Here is an 18065-nt window from a genome sequence, read left to right on the forward strand (position 1 = left end):
TTGTTCTGTTTTGTAAATAGCTACCATATTTGCCGATGAAACACAGTCACAGGTGTGGTACACTCAGAACAGCTTTACAATTCTCTATGAAACATCAATTATCTTTATCAAATAACAGTATCTCATCTCAGTCCATTATCAAGATGGAGTTTTATTTTAGCTGGACTGCAGCTCTATCTGTATATCAAGACTGGCCCACAGTGGCAGAGAGTGAGTGAAAGGCTGTGAAATAATCAATAATAATCATCAAATTGTGGTCGACAGGTTGTGAGGATGGAAGTTTTTGATGAAACCTCAACCTTTTTTGTGCAGATGATAAGGCTTAACCTTTGCAATACCTGATAACTCAGTTAGAGGAAGCCCTGTATACACTTAAGAGGTTTCAAAGTTAAAACAAGCAAGCAAGCAAACCACTGAAATTCTGGTTTAAGTGGAATACCAAGTTCATACCCTCAAACCCCAGCTTTTCTTTACTGAACAACTAGAAGGACAAAGAACTACATATTTTATGGTATGTTGTAAACATACCTACTGAATTCCAAGAGTTCAAAGCCTCACATCTATGAAGGCTACTTCTACAGTATGAACTAGACAACAAATGGTCTGGTAGCACTTTATAGACTAACACAACATGTAGATGGTATCATGAGCTTTCGTGGGCACAGCCCACTTCTTCAGGTGACAGGAGTTATGAGTAGGGGATATGAAAACTCGAAATAAATAGGAGAAGTGAAGGGGGGGGGGAGTAGAGAAAGATGCTCTGTTTCCCACCCCCTTCCTGTTTACTGGAGAATGTAGCAGTGTGGCTCGGCAGCACAGGTAGGGAGGCAAAGCCTGAGCATGCCAAATAGGTACACATGATTTCAGACAAGTGTATACTCACTAAGCTGTGTGTCTGCTGCCACTGGTTCTGTTACCATGTCTGCACTGCTATTTACAGCTATACTCTCTCAATGGGAGCTAGAGCGAGTATCAGTATGCAGGCAGGGAAATCACACTTGAGTACAGCTGTAACCTAAAGGTCAACTCAGAAAGGAAAATGCAAGTAGAACAATGAACAGAACTGGGAAAATAATGCTAAATATTACACTGAAATGTTTAAATGAATTAATTTCAGCCACGTTTTTGTCCCTTTTCGATTTACTTTCACTGGAAAAAATATTTGAGAAAAGGGAATGTTCCACAAATACTACAGGTTGAAACGCTCCATGGAGATTCCAGGACCAGAGAGTCCCAGTGGAGAGTTAGTGCATGGGAGCCCTACAGGCTGGCAGGGCAGTGGGAGATAGACATGCAGCAGCGGGGCTTCCTGACAGGGCAGCGGGAGACCCTTGCAATAATGGGGCTGCCCAGTAGGGCAGTGGGAGTCCGATGGGGGGGCGCTGCAGCAGGAGCCCAGTGTGTGCTGAGGCAGCGGGGCTTCTGGGCACTGCAATGGGAGCTGACAGGGCAATGGGGGGAGCAGGCCAGGGGACTGGAGGGGGCTGGTGTCGGGGGAGGCAGAAATGACCTGCTCTGGTTCAGCAAAATCCCCGATCCAGGACCACGCAGGTCCTGAGGGTGCCAGACCAGGGAAGCCCAACCTGTACCAATATCTGAATTCCAAATCTTAAATAATTACCATCAATAGATGCAAAAGATATAAGAAAAATAATTTCAATTTATGAGTGTATTTGGGGAAATTGTTAAAATAAAAAATGTGTTGTGAGTTATTTGCTCAGATCATAAAAGCAATTAAGACTGCATTACGCATTTGCTAAGTAAATAAACTAGAAAGCCATTGTAAATCACCACACAGTTCTAGAAGAGTTGTTAATATCTTTCTAAAACCATAAAAATTAATGAAAAACTCTATTTAACTGCTGTTTTCATGGATTTTTATTAACAAAATTAAACAAAAAAATGTGTTTATCTAATTTAAGATCTTTCCTTGATGATTTATGTAGAAGTAACACATATATGTCTAAAAAGAAGCATTTTAAAGTTAACATGGATATCACATTTGCTCTGCCCTATTTTTCTATCTAAATCCTCAAGTATATTGTGGCTAATTAAAAATACAGCTCTAACACCAGAGAATTTTGTCCCAAGATTCCTCTGATGGCTTAAAGCTATGATGAGAGATGCAAAACTGTGGCTCATGAGCCACATATAGCTCCTTTACAGTAAAATGTGGTTCCCAGAGCCCGCCATTCTCCACCTACCAGATTGGGAGAGGGGTTCGGGACCTCAGAATTTCTGTCCTGTGATGGAATGATGGGGCGAGGGGCTTCTTCCAGAGATGGCTGGAGCCTGCTAACAGTGGGGAAGGGGCAAAATTTAAAGATTTCCCCTCCTAATAGGTTGAGTTACAACCCCTCGTTGGCCCCTCCCCTATTCATTGGCCCCTTCCTTTAGCTCCCAGGTGATAGCTCCCTGACATAAGGCAGCAGGAGACAGTTGGGAGCTGCAGAGAGGAGCCACTGCTTCACCTCCTTGGGAAAAAGCAGCAGCAAAAGCAGCAGCTCTCTCAACTGTTTGCCAATATTTCTACCCAGCAGCTCCCTGCTTGCCAACTCCACGAGGTGCCATGGAAGGAGGGGGCCTGGCAGTACTGTCTGATTGAGTGGGCCAGCAAAATCTGGGAAAAATTGGGAAGAGGAAGAGTGCGGCATGTGACACCATGTGTCTCTAATACATTACCTCTGGCTTCTGCTCAGCAGGGAGGTGGGTCTTGAGATTTCAGCCCTGTAGAGCAGGAGTTAGCTACTGGTGCTTGAGCTCAGCAGAGCTGAAGCCTCAAGCCCTGGCAGGCATGCCCCAGCTCTTGAACTTCTGAAGACAGTCATATACAGCTTGGAGGATCAGTACGTTTGGCCACCCTCACCTATGACAACTCCTACACCTCTACTTTCTAAGGCTTCTGGCATTGGGCCATGGCCAGGACATCCCTATGCTGCTGGAATGAATCCTGGGAACTGCTGGTAAATGGTATAGATTAAGTAAACTTTTAGGCTATTCCAGTATGTCCTGGGGGACCAATCACCCAAATTGCCCAAGCATCAGGCAAATGCAGGGGTGGCCTAAAGCCACTGAATGTACAAGGTATGCTCAGGATCTGAACTACAGGTAGGGGTGTGTGTGTGTGTGTGTGTGTGTGTGTGTGTTTTCAATTTGCAAATCCTCAATCCTCACATGTCAGTCCATGGGAACAAGGCAGAACCCCTCTGGAGTGTGATCCTAGGCCTGCACTGGAACAGAATTCTGGGCATTTTTTGTTCTGGACTGTTGTGAATAGGTTGGGCTGGAGAAATTCCCAGCATTGGGAAATGGTGTGTAGGACAGTACTGTCCAACTCCCACTTGTGTTATATGGGAAAGCACTGATTGAGATTGTCCGGATACTAGGTAGGTGTTTTGGATACTAGGTAGGTGTGTAGGGGATATGGTGATGTATTTGAGACCCCAATTCCAGAGTTTGATGGCCTCCGTGCAGAGGGAGTGGGAATGAGCTCCACCCTGTTTGTTCACTTAGTGTAGCATACATGTTCTGTCTGTCATGATCCTTATAGTGTAGCCTTTGATGACAAGGGAGGAAAGTGTAAGCAGGCACAGCGTACAGCTCTGAGCTCAAGGAGACTGATATGGAGGATAACTTCAGAAATGGACCATAGTCCTTGTGTTGGGGTTTGTCCTATGTATGCTCTCCATCCTGTGAGGGATGCATCCATTGTGATGGCAATTGTTGAAGGGTCTTGTTGGAAAGAAACCGCTTCACATATGTGTAGTGGGGACATCCACCACAATGTGAGTCCTTGAGTGTAGTGGTCATTACGAAGTACTTGAGGAATTTGTGCCATTTCGGGTTGTATAATGAAACTAGCTAGCTTTGAAGGCATCTCATGTGCAGGCGGGCATTGGACATGACAACGGTGGAGGTTGCAATGTGTCTCAGTAGCTAGAGGCAGTTGCGAGCCATGACCTGCAGGTTGATGTGAATAGTGTATATGAGATTGCAGAATACTCTGAATCTGGTGACAGTGAGGCTCAACCAGTGGTGGAGTCAAGAAAGGTACCTATGAATTGGATTTGTTGAGCAGGTGTTAATGTTGACTTGTCTCAGTTTATTTTGTAGGCCCAAGTTTTGGAATCACTGCACTGTCATTGATGTTGCATGGAGGGTGCGAAAATGGGTTGGAGACTTCAGCAGACAATAGTCCAGGCATGGGAAAATTATGAGATCCTGCTTCTTTAAATATGCTGTAACCACTGCCATTATCTTTGAAAACACTGTGGCGCTGTGGAGAGACCACTGGGAAGGACAGTGTATAGATAATGGTCATTCTCAAGCATAAATCTGAGTGACTGTGTGCCAGTTGGATAGTAAAGTGCAAATATGGATGCATCTTGGATGTTGAGAGCTGAAAAATCAATCTCCATGCACCAGTGCTGGAATTATTGTGGAGTGACCATCCTGAATTTTTGTTTTTATATATATTTGTTCAGACCCCGGAAATCTAGAATGGGTCACCATCCTCCATTTTTCCTTTCTGTAAAGAGTAACAGGAATAAATCCTTTCCCCCTGTGGTGAGTAGCTACTAGTTCTATGGCTCCGAGGTGGATAAGTCCTTGTGCCTTCATGGAGTGGAGGACCTCACTGGTGTTGGCTGTGAAGAGTTTGAGACCATCAAATGGAAGATCCTCTATTGTGGTCTGGATTTCCCGTCAGAATGAGGAAGATGAGCGCCACAGTGCATGATGCATGACTACAGCTATAGCTGTGCACCTGGAAGCTGTGTTGGTGACATTTAGTGTGGCTTGGAGTGCTATGTGAGATATTAGTTTTTCTTCAGAGACCAGTGCCTGAAATTGCAGTTTCTTGTCTTGAGATATCCTCAATGAAAGTTTGTATTTTGGTTGCATTTCATTAATAGCCCCATATAATAGCCACCCCGAACTGCAAAGTGAAGGAGAAGTATACTTTATGCCCAAATGCTTCCACCCTTTTCTTATCTCTGTCAGGTGGGGTAGTCTTGAATTGTTGCTGTTGTTTGTTATTCTGGTTAACTGCTTTCACTATTAGCAAGTTGTGAGCATGGTGTGTAAATAGGAATTCGGTGTCCTTAGAGGGAACAAAGTATTTCTGATCTAACTACTTGCTCATGGGTGTGATAGAGGCAGATGTCTCCCATATCAATCGCGCAAGTGCAGGATGGCTGCATTAATGAAGAGCGCTATTTTAGAGGAGGAAGTGGCTAGTGATATGTCTGTGAGCTCATGCTGGTTATTCTGAGACTTCTAAAATAATATTGAAGTTGTCTGCCAGTCTCTTAAAAGAGGTCCTGGAAGCTCATGACACTATTTATATATTTTTGTTAGTCTGTAAGGTACTACAGGACCATTGTTGTTTTTTAAGTTTTTCTAAGAAACAGTGTTGCTGAGGTGGGCATCATGACTGCTGTTTTCTGTCTGGCCAGGAACAGTAGAGAAGGACCTGAGGAGTCCTGATTTTGCATACACTATTTATACACTGACAGCTCATCCAAATAGAGCACACACACAGTCTAGTGGGAGGAGGGTTATTGCTGAGAAAATCTCCAATCAAAGGTGCTGAGACACCTCTTGACCTGAGTGGAGCACCCACAGGGGTAGCTCTCGAAGGAGAACTTAATCTTACAAGACACTATGGGCACATCTACACTGCATCTACATGCAAGCCTGTTATTTCGAAATAACAGGCTTATTCCAAAATCAGTAACCCACATTTCACAAGAAATAACGTCTATTTCAAAATAGTTATTTTGGGGCTTATAATTCCAAATAGCTTATTTCAAAATAAGTGCATAGTATAGATGTACTTTATGGTCCTTCCTGGGACATAGTGCTCTGTACTTCACAGAAAGCTTGCTCATCACCTGGTGAAACTGGGCACATCCTTATGAACTGAGAGAGAAGCCATCTTTTAAAATTTACTAATGATTGCTTCAGCATAATATTTCTTTTAAAAGAATTTTTTCATTTTTTTCCTGACAAAACTATTTTCCTACCAAAGCAAAAAATTTTAAGTTAAGACAACACCAAAACTTGAATAAATGCAATCATTTTTCAAAATGTTTTTCAAAATGTATCTATTTTAAAAGAATATAGTACTGTTAATTTACTCCAGTTTAAACAGAACTAGGTTCAGAATACTTTAAACACTACACAAATTTTAAACATAACAGAATTAATTACAGGTAAATAATAAATAATCACTTTTATGGAAAAAAATATACTATTGTATCCTACAGAACTGGCCCAAAGTACATTTTATAATAGTGTTAATACACTGGTGGATTATAATAAATTATTACAAAATCATGTTACAAAGAATATATGGATAATTTTTTTTAAAAAGCTGACAGCTAATTAAGAGAAAGGCAAAGTGTACCTAATGAGATTTCTATCTATCATAGTTATTTTAGTATCCATCACTCAAGTTTCTAAGATTCTGAAAATTATCTCAGATTAACATCTTCACCACGTATATTTATCATTTACTCTTTTGAAGTGCCCTTCATTAGGAAAATGTTTCAAAAGAAGTTCTGCTACAACCACATGTACAATTTCATTCTCATTTTCAAAAATACAATATAAGACTTGTAAGATCCTCTTTCCTTTAAACAAAATAAAATTTTATAGTGCGGTGTTGAACCTTGGTATATAGGATCTGCTAAAACAAAGCACAAGACACAATCTTAAAATTGCTACAACATTTTACTCCACATACAATAAATGTTCTCCAGAAATGTAGCAGTTGTTCTAAGGCTAGATCAGTTGGTTTCCAGAGCTGAGTAGCAATAAGATAGTATGTTTTATTATGAGTGTCATGGAGACGGTGTGAAAAATCAAGAGCCACAGGCAGTAAGCAGCAGTGGGTCAATAATGTTCACAGAGACATTGTGTAGATAATCAACAACAAGGCCTTAGGTTCTCTATGCACTGCAAACAGCTGAAGGGCAAATCAATACAGCCATGGGAAGGACACTACCCTGTTCCACTTCCCACAATACACTATTACCACTGCAGGAAAGCACCCTAAAAAGAAAGTAATTCAACATACATATACAGCTAACATTAAGCAAAAGACAGTAAAATAACAGTAAAAAAACCCTATATTTTTTCTCTAAAATATGTTTAAAATCTATGTAGCTAAAGAGAAACATGATTAAACATCCTCTATATACCGAATTATAAACAATTACTAGAAGAAAGTGGCATGTATTCAGAATACTTATGTAATACAATAAGGGCTGTTGACTGCAGTCTAAAAGGAATAAGTGCTTTTTAGATAGACACTTGAAATGAATAACAGTTCTAAATTCTAAATATATGGGTGAAATGCATTAAGTTTTATTAAATTGTAGATCCCAAATTTATATTTTAAGTGCAATAATTTGAATATTTTCAAAATTAATTCATAGGAAACAGATTAATAGGTTTATATGATACAAAATAAATATTAGAAAGAAAAAGCATATTGTAATGCAGATTATTGATATTATGAGAAAATATTTACAGATATTTTAAATAAATTACACTTTATTAAATGTATGATACTGACATTGCAAACTTTTAAGTAAAAAGCCCAACACAAAATAAATGCAACATAAAATAAATGTTGATTTATTATTTCTTAAGGAAAAGGTGATTCTCCACATCCATCACTGTATTAATCATTAGATGTAATTTCTCAATTCTGCGTAGAACCATCTTTCTCATAAGCTGAATTAAAATATGCTGGAAGGAAAAATGACTACCTATACAATAATTGTTTATGGTAATTCAAAATTAAAATGCCTCCCTGTTTCCTTCAACCTGACAATAAAATCCTGACCATTAACAACACCCTTTTTCATAGAAATCTAACAACTGCATCTAGCAGAATATATACAAATGACAGAACCTTGTTTTGCTGCTGAGCATGATCATTAACTCTATTAGAAAGTTCATGAAAAAAATACCACACTTTTGTGCTAAATCTTAAATACATTCAACTACATTAAAACGCCACACTATGCATATGTTATCACATACATGGCTTCAGAAAGATGCTTGCTCTAGTATAACTGCATATGAAGGATAACAGTATTTACAGACTTATTTTAATCGGTTATACATATTTTAAAGTGCAGAATAAAGTGCTACCATTTTCTTTAAGTCTCATTCATTGCTAACACCACGAAAATAAAAAACGAAAATGCATGCATAGATATTTTTCTGATATTTTCTGATGCATTTCTGATATTTTTCTCTTATAAAGATCCAGAATTCCTAAATTAATTCTGCTCTGACATACCATATCCTAGCAAGCAGCTGCTGAGAGAGAAAGAGAGGCACTGTAAAGCTAGTGTCTCCACTCTAAGGTTCTTTTAATTAACTACAGGAAACCAACAATAAATACACCAATTGATTAAACTTGTACTTGGAGCTCTGGTATAACAAAATCTGAAAGTTGGAACGGTATTCTTTGGAACCCCCTTATTACGGCATCATTAAAGGCAGTTTTTCATATCTGTCGATTATAATGCCTAATAAAATCACTTAGACTGACTTGCTCCTGCTGCTAACATAGGGACAGTGAATCTAATGTGAGTGAAATTCCCTCTGACAATTGGGAAAGGGAGGAGTGGCCTCTGCAACAGTACCCCTTCTAGATCTCCCCATGGACACCATTGCATGGGTAAGAGCACTCCATGGTAAGTCTTCCTCCACAGGACTTTAGGAGCTGGCAGGAATGGGTGAATCAAACGATTGGTATCTACTCTAGAGAAATCTTGGAATGAGAAGCAATAACAACTCATGCAGAGTCCTCTCCACAGCAACTCCTACATAAGACGAGGATGGTACGGCTCCTACAGCAACCAGACTGTCAAGGCAACAGGAGCCAGTGAAAGCCAAATGAAGGGGTATATACAAGTTGACTATTGCCTCAACAGATCATAAATTACTCTTCACTGCTTCTGTGGGATTAGGAAACCTTTCCTTTTATCCTCTCTATAGCTCCCCTTTCCCACTCTAGCAGGGCTGATAAGAATCTTCACTGGGCCCTGGGTGGAGCCAGCTCTGGGCCCCCAGAAGGGCCAGAGCCAGACAGGCCAGAAGGGTTGAATATGGCAGATAGCATTCCCCAGCCAGCCCTTCAACATCATTGGGGGCTCGTGAAACTATTAAAAGGGCTTAGGGCTTTAACTGTAGCATCAGCAGCCGAGAGCCCTGGCCCTTTTAAAATCCCCAGGTCAGCTCCCTCCTTTGTCACCCCACCTCCCATTGGTGGCCCTGCCAGCAACAGGTGACGTCATGAGACTCATGGAGCTTTCTGGCCTCCTTCTGCCAACATCTCCATAGAAGAAGGTGAGGTCTCCATTTAGTAGTTGTAGATGTACATTAAATATCTATTGTGCAAACAGCTCCCAGCAGCAATCATAATTTAACTGTATTTTGTTTTAATCAGTTGGTCACAAAATGGCAGTTTTCTCCCCAAAATATTCTTTGAGTTTGGACCTACAATGCTGACCATAGCCAGATTTAGATTTGTATTCAGTCAGGGTATGTCTACACTACCACCTTAGTTCGAACTAGGGTGGTAATGTAGGCAACCGGAGTTGCAAATGAAGCCCGGGATTTGAATTTCCCGGGTTTCATTTGCATAAAGCTGGGCGCCGCCATTTTTAAATGTCCGCTAGTGCGGACTCCGTGCCGCGCGGCTACACGCGGCACGGACTAGGTAGTTCGGACTAGGCTTCCTAGTCCGAACTACCGTTACTCCTCGTGAAATTCAAATCCCGGGCTTCATTTGCAACTCCGGTTGCCTACATTACCACCCTAGTTCGAACTAGGGTGGTAGTGTAGACATACCCTCAGGGAATTTATTCTGTAAAAAAGATGGAAATTTGATGGGGAATAGATTGATGTTTGCAAAACTAGCAAAAATGTGAATTTTTCAATGGCTTCAGGGTAATAAGAATATTTTCACATAATTGTATAGGCATTCACAGCAATCATAAAACTGCCCTTTGAAGTTTTATAGCATGTGCTATGATACATAAATATTAATATTATAGATCTGGTATTCATATTTGTATCTTATTCCTTGGACCAGATATGCTATTCTGAATATTAACCAACATATGCATTTATACAAAACTGAAGAGATTTTCAAATGGCAGGTGCCTAACTACCACTGACTTTCAATGGGAGTTGGGAGCCTAACTGCCATTTTTTGCAAATCTGGCCCAGTGTTGTTAGTTGAAATGTACTGTGGTCTGCTGGAAAACATAGCATACAATTGGATTAATCAACCAGAAGACCCATTCTCTGAATGATCATATTATAGTTCAAAAACACATACTTGTGTTTGAGTCAACGCATAAACATGCTCTGTTTATAAATTCATTTTGGACTGTAATGGAGGGCTTTTTTTCTAAAAACAATTTTGAAAAACATTAACATTTCTTCTTTCCTATACATGTGAATTCTGTTGGTCATATGTATGCTAAACCAGACAGTCTGCTAATCCATCTCCCACCAACAGGAGGTTGAGCTTTTCCATGGGAACCTTAAGAACAGATGGAGCACCACATCATTTGTTTGTGTTTTCCTTAAGAATAGCAGCTAACAAGCTACTCTATGTGCTAAGTTAATAAATAATGAAGAGAAAAGACATTGTTTTTTAAACTGAATAATCTAAAGCTCTTTTTTGAAACTCAGAACTGTAGAAAGAGCCTGTATTCAGACACATATAATCAAATAAACTAACATTTGCAGGAAGAACATAGCATCCTTTCTGTGCAGTTTCACATATGGCAATCCAGGAAGCTGTATAAACAACACTAACATTTTCAAACTCAATGTCTTGGTTACAAGGCCTAATTAACAGGAATAACTGAGCGCCCAAATCTCCTACTACATTTAATGGGGAAACTGTGTTACTTATTTAAATGTCTAGATATGGATTTAAGAGCCAGATTTTAAGCACCGAAGTTTGAAAAACTGTCATTTGTATCCAGATCGCTAAAGAGAGGTGTGAGTTCTGCTGAAGTATTATCTAGCTGCAACTTCAGCTCTTTGTGTAATTGAACAAAAGAAAAGTTAGATGAGGTAATACCTTTTATTAACCCAACTTCTGTTGGAGAGTCAAACAAGCTTTCAACCCACACAAGACCTCTCTCTTATCTCGCTTCATTGAAGTCAGTCCAATAAAAGATATTTCCTTGGCCGTCTTGTCTTTCTAATATTCAGGTGTCAACAAGGCTACAACTACATTGCATGCAAAGGGGAAGTGTCTCTTTTGAAATACATCTCTGCTCTGTAATTTCACAAACAGGACCTTTCTATATCGTATCAACACTGGTCTCTGGATGCTTTGCCTATGATATAGCAACTGTCCTTTAATAGCCTACTCTGAAGCCGGCTGAAGTTGTTCTAGCTAATTGCCTCTTTCTTTTGCTTTCTATATTTATATATCAAAAGTAGATACAACGATCTGGTTATTCTACATGGGCTTCTATAGAATAAAATGGAGATGAAATCACAAATGGATAAGTCAATAGTACAATATTCACTGACTTCAGTTGGGCCAGGGTTTCACCCAGCATCTAAATTGATATAAAGGAAGTTGACTATGTCCTTTTCCATATAATAAAGGTTTTTAAAAAAATATAATCTAAGGTGTAAATTTAAATAAATCTAGCTATCTGCTATAGTCTACTCCCATATATACTTTTAAAATCGGCTGTTAAAGAATGCCTTTTCAGATTAGTCTATGTTGCTTGGGAAGGGGCTTACGCTGAATTGAAAAAACAGATACTTTAATACCAAAAGAAGAGTGACCATATTGGAAGGAGTGTTATACTGATACATATGTACTGCTGTAACTGGTAAAACTTTCTTGCGTTGAAAAGGCCTTACATTTTCAATAACATTGACACAGACAGCAAAGGCAAATGTCTCGTCCTTGCAGACTCTGGTTTTAGAGAAAATGTAGCTATGAAGGTTTTCACCATTGAGTGGTACATCGTTGTTAATTTTTTCAACACAATGACAGCTGGCTATTGTTAAAGGCATTTTAATACCAAATTTCTGATGACTCTTCATGGAATGTCATAAGTAACATCTGCAGTATGATCTAGCGTTGTAAAGATTACAGGAACAATAGCTAAAATGTTACTGTCCATTGAAGTAGTCAGTTTTCCCGGCAACTATTAAAGTAACCAGACAAGTCACCTGGCTCTAGAAGTACTTTTATGCTTTCTGCACTCAAAATTGTATCTGCAGTTATACAATTCGTTCTTAAACTTATTTTGTCTGCTGGATTCTTGAAATATTTATCAGATAAATCTATAAATTGAACTAATATAAGATTGTCATCAGTCTGCTCCCCTATTTTCATCTCTCGAAAGACTATTCTGATCATCCTCGTTTGAAAGTCAGACACCATTTTAAATTCTCTCTCAGGATCAAAATACCCTTGCGGTCACTAGAATATGTTAAATAGAAAATTAGAGGCAGGCCTGCTGACAGCAATTCCAGGCCCCAGGGAGGAACAATCAGTGGGACCCCATGAACATAAGCCACACCCTTGCGGACATAGTCTGTCTGATGGTTGGGTGGTACTGAGTCTGCACTGGCTGGTGCCCAATGAGCTGCCAGCTGTGCTGCTGGGTGTGCTCTTTTGGCACATCCAGGCTTTCATATGCCACCTGGTAGAGTTGCCAATTGTCTAATCACATAAAAGCCAAAGAACCTGGTCCCATTCCCTGCCCTGAAGCCATGCCCTTTTCCCACCCCTTTTTTGAGGCTCTCCCACTACCCACTCCATCTCCCCTCCCTCCTTTGATTGCTCTTCCCCACCTTCACTCAGTCATTTTCACCAGGGTAGGGCAGGGGAACAAGTTGCAGGCTCTGGGACGGAGTCTGGGATCTGGGAGGAAGTTTTGGTGTGGGCTCTAGGCTGGGACTTCGGATACAAGAGAGAGTGCAAAGGTACAGGCTCTGGGAGGGAGTTTGGGAGTGGGCTCTAGTCTGGGACAGAGGAGGTACAAGGTCTGGGAGAGAGTTTGGGTACAATCTCTAAGTGGGGACAAGAGGTTGGGTGCAGGAAGGGTTGAGGGATGCAGCACTTACCTTGGGCATCTCCAGAAGACCTACACACCTCTCTGGCAACAGTTCCTAGGTGGGATGGCCAGGGATTCTCTACAATCCATTGCTTACAGGCTCCATCCCTGTAGCTCCTGGCCAATGGAAGCTGCAGAGTCAGTGTTCAGGGTGGGAGCAGAATGTGGAGACAAGTCCCCCCCCCCCCCCATGTTGCTACTGATGTACTGGCTGCTTCCGGGAATGGCACAGAGTGAGAGCAGGCAGGGAGCTTGACTTAGCCCTGCCACACCACCACAGGGCTACGTCTAGACTGGAGAGCTTTTCTGGGATACTGGGGGGGGGGAGGGGTATCCTGGAAAAGTTATGCAACTTCTTAACGATTTAGATATTGGTATAGAAAGTACGCTTATTAAGTTTGCAGATGATACCAAGCTGGGAGGGATTGCGACTAATCTGGAGGATAGGGTCATAATTCAAAATGACCTGGACAAATTGGAGAAACGGTATGAGATAAATAGGATGAAGTTTAATAAAGACAAATACAAAGTGCTCCACTTAGGAAGGAACAATCAGTTTCACACATACAGAATGGGAAGCAACGGTCTGGGAAGGAGTACGGCAGAAAGGGATCTAGGGGTTATAGTGGACCACAAATTAAATATGAGTCAAGAGTGTGATGCTGTTGCAAAGAAAGCAAACATGATTCTGGGATGTATTAACAGGTGTGTTGTGAGCAAGACACGAGAAGTCATTCTTCCGCTCTACTCTGTGCTGGTTAGGCCTCAATTGGAGTATTGTGTCCATTTCTGGGCACCGCATTTCAAGAAAGATGTGGAAAAATTGGAGAGGGTCCAGAGAAGAGCAACGAGAATGATTAAAGGTCTAGAAAACATGATCTATGAGGGAAGGCTGAAGGAACTGGGTTTGTTTAGCTTAAAAAAGAGAAGATTGAGGGGGGACTGCAGTTTTCAGATATCTAAAAGGGTGTCATAAGGAGGAGGGAGAAAACTTGTTCATCTTGGCCTCTGAGGATAGAACAAGAAGCAATGGACTTTAACTACAAGGGAGGTTTAGGTTGGACATTAGGAAAAAGTTCCTAACTGTCAGGGTAGTCAAACACTGGAATAAATTGCCCAGGGAGGTTGTAGAATCCCCATCTCTGGAGATATTTAAGAGTAGGTTAGATAAATGTCTATCGGGGATGGTCTAGACAGTATTTGGTCCTGCCATGAGGGCAGGGGACTGGACTCGATGACCTCTCAAGGTCCCTTCCAGTCCTAGTATTCTATGATTCTAAGGAACGCATCCACTTTTTCGGAACGACTTCCAAAAAAACGGACGCATTCTTTCACCATCCCTGTAATCCTCATTGTATGAGGAAGAAGGGATATTGAAAGAGGAGGTTTTTCCAAAATTTGGCTCCGTGTTGCTGGGACAAATTTTGGAAAAGCTTCTTTCAAAAGAAAGGCAGAAAAAGATACACAAATTGTGGTTCGCAATTTGCGTATCTTTTTCCGACCCTTCCTTGTAGTGTAGACCTAGCCTAATAGCGGCGCCTGGGGCCCCTAGGCAATTTTGCCCTACCCCCCACTGACTGGCCTAATTAAAGGGGACTACTTATTACTGTCAATTTTCCCATCCTCCCTTTCCACTATACTGATGGCAGATATTTTTTCTTTTAAAAATGTTACAGGATTCAGATGTAAAGCCAGTCAAAGCCTATAGATACTACCTCTGCTTCTTTGAAAGCCAACATCTCTTCTCCTATAGTCCCATTTATTTTGCCCTCTTCTCCTGTATCACAGAAAGCTCTTCCTAGTTGTAGTACAGTTATCCATATTAAGACATGGACGATTTTGATTCCATGAATGCTAAGCACCATCCCACAGGGGTTGTGGGTGAGGATCTCGAGAGATCAGATTCTGAATATGAAGCCTAACAACAACTGATGGGATTTGTTCCTCCCCCTAATAATTTCTCTTATTTGTGACACCCCAAATGTTTCTGACATTACAACCATGGTATTATTTAAGAAAATCAAAACTGAAAATGGTAATATTTAATTATCCTGGATGTCCTTCCCAGTCAACCTGGATTATCTGCCTCTTCACATGATTTTTTTAAATAGTCTGAGGGACAGTAAGGAAACAGGTGGTCTTAACTATTCCATTAAAATGTCCATTTAACTAAAGTATTCTTCAAACCATTTATTGAAACAAATCGAGATTTCCAGTAATCTAATACAATAAAATGTCAACTAAAAATAAAAATAGGGCATTTATGGAGAAATGCCTTGCAAACATTAGCCAGAGACAATGTCTTTTAACATAGCCAATTGTTATTATATAGAATGCACTTTAAAAGGAGGGGGGTTGTAGAAGGGGGAGAATCAGCAAGATAAGACACTTTAGCATGTCTGCCAAACCAAGGGCAAACCAAGCCAGAGGGAAGATTTTAACTGCAGATTCAACCACAAGCATACATGTAGCTAGCTGTAAGCACTTAACTAGCCTGTCTATCAACACCTCGAATGCCTTTTAACTATTTTAGACCAGTAGATAATTTGAGACATTTTATGGCACATTTTGGAAATTCTATTGTGGGGACATACTTCCTAGAAAGAGAGTTTCTTTAGAAATAAAAATACTCATCTGTATATCCAGAAGTAATTTCAATAAATGAATCTAAAGTTAAAAATTTAAAATGCAAAGTGTAGGATAAACATAGTAGCTAAGAATTGGTTATGTTGTCATTCTTCTTAAATGGAAATATTCAGGCACAGCAGAGCGACAGTGAAGTAGATGGTTAAATACATAAAAATAAGCATAAAAAGTATACTGACTAGCCATAGCCAAGAGAGATCCAGATTTAGGGGTTATCTTGGATTTTAATTCCCAAATTCCAGGGAGACCAAACCACAACAAAGATATCCTGACAAGTTTCTGACTGGACAGAGATACTCAGCACAAAGTGCTACTATGAACCTGAACTCTCAGTGGCTGTAGTGGAAACTGATGCAGTGTTCGCAGCATGTTTGGCAAAGAGGGTCAAAACCATATTTTGAGACAAGAGTAAGGCACTGACTCTGTCTTTGCAGCAAGAAGGTCAGGCTGTAGCCATGGTCTGAAGACTGCAGGGTAGAATAGCCTCTATGGGCAAGAAATAATATTATCCAGAGCAAACAGTGTCCCCTGCTTTGATACGTCAAGGCTGTTCATGTGATAACAGTTCACAGTGATAGGACACATTCAATTATAAAAATCCAGACTATCCTTCCATAAAGGCCACAAGATTTACATAATAAGAGCTAGTGATTTCAGCTTTCAGGTGATATTACAAACAAAAAACACTTTAAAAATGTCAACTGTCGCTCTGATTTGTATGTTACTAAAAGCTTTGTAAGTTTGACTGAACGGATTCAATATTTAAGTCAAACAGGATATGTAAGCAGGTTGATGTCTCAGGGGATCAGAAATAGGAAATGGAGACTTTCACATCTTGCTTGTCTGCCGGTAAAGTTTGTTACCATCATATGGCTGTTTGCAAAATAAATCTGGTGCTCTCAAACCAATTCCCAATGGACAGATGTTCACATAATAAATACCACCACAAATGACAGCCCTGCTAGTCATTTCAGCTGAGAAGTCAAGGATTAGATGCTGGGAATGGAGACTGAACTACCCTCTTACTCTTACATGTGGTCTTTTCAGGTAAGAGGTGAGGAAGCATGAAGAAATGTACCATTGTCTTTCTGTTTTCCTGTTCTATAAACAAACAGAGGATTTCAGTCTCCATGGCTATCAATGTGGAAACCTACAAGCAGCATTATACTTATACACAAAATTAGAAAGAACAAATAAAACCCACAAAACAAAATGTGGTCAAAATTAGGGCTGTCAAATGATTAAATAATTCAACATGATTAATCATGAGATAAACTATCGTGATTAATCATAGTTTTAATTGCACTACTAAGCAATAATAGAATACCATTCACTTAAATATTTTTGGTGCAGTGGGGGAACGTGCATTTTGGGAGATTGTTTTGTGTTTGTGTTTTGGGGGAGCCTGAATGCTTTTTCAGTCGGTAACTGCTTTTGGCAGCATTTACTCTGGAGCTAGCAGAAGCAGACAGCCTCCCTCTGTTCCCCAACCTCAGCTCAGCGGCAACTGGGTACATTCATGGGAAGAGGGGCACAGCCCTATATCAGCGCCTTGACCCCCCACTATGCACAGTAGACAGGAGGTAAGCTGCTAGTATGGAGCAGCATGCCAACAGATGCCTCCATGGGTTGAGGAGGGAGAGGAAGTGACAGCATCAAGGGAGCAAACCAGTGGGAAGAGTGGTACCTCTACCCCAGAGGCATACAGTAAAACTTCTATAAGCATGGCACCCAGGCATGTGATTAATGCTCAATTAAAATGTGTTAATTTGTTTTGAATTAATGTGTTAACTCAGACTGACAGCTTTAATTATTGATTTTTATGACACACATTTGCAGTATAAAAAAGATAAAGAAATTGACAATTCAAAGAATAAAGGAGCATACAAATGTTTAGCATATCTGGCATGTAAATACCCTGCAATGCCAGTTGCAATAGTATCATGTGAACATCTGTTCTCACTGTCAGGCAGCAGTATCTCCCATAAATGAAACCTAGCTTATTTGTCTTAGTGATTGGTCAAACAAGAAATAGGACTGAGTGGACTTCTAAGAGCTAAATTTTATACTGTTTTGTTTTTGAGAGCAGTTACGTAACAAAAAAAAAATCTATGGGTGTACATTTCACTTTCATTGTAGAAATTGCACTGTAGTATCTGTATGAGGTGAACTGAAAATACTATTATTTTTATCTATTTTACAGTGCAAATATTTGTAATAAAAGTAATAGTATAAAATGACCACTATGCACTCTGTATTCTGTGTTGTAATTGAAATCAGTGTACC

General features: G+C 40.2%; 1 protein-coding gene across 4 annotated transcripts in view; it reads right to left on the reverse strand.

Moving 5' to 3' along the window:
• WDR7 (WD repeat domain 7) overlaps window positions 1-18065 on the reverse strand; it is a 350838-nt gene that overhangs the window by 47812 nt on the left and 284961 nt on the right. The window contains exon 27 of one of the 4 annotated variants that reach the window (XM_006116574.5): window positions 7580-18064. The exons of the other annotated variants lie outside the window; for them this stretch is intronic. Within the exon in view, the coding sequence (XP_006116636.3) occupies window positions 18056-18064 (9 nt within the window). The 3' untranslated portion in view covers window positions 7580-18055. Of the gene's footprint in view, window positions 1-7579; window position 18065 lie in introns of those variants that run through there. 4 annotated transcript variants of the gene reach the window in all.

The sequence above is a fragment of the Pelodiscus sinensis genome, chromosome 6 (assembly GCF_052426305.1).
Source record: "Pelodiscus sinensis isolate ZL-2025 chromosome 6, ASM5242630v1, whole genome shotgun sequence".
NCBI classification, from domain to species: Eukaryota; Metazoa; Chordata; order Testudines; family Trionychidae; genus Pelodiscus; species Pelodiscus sinensis.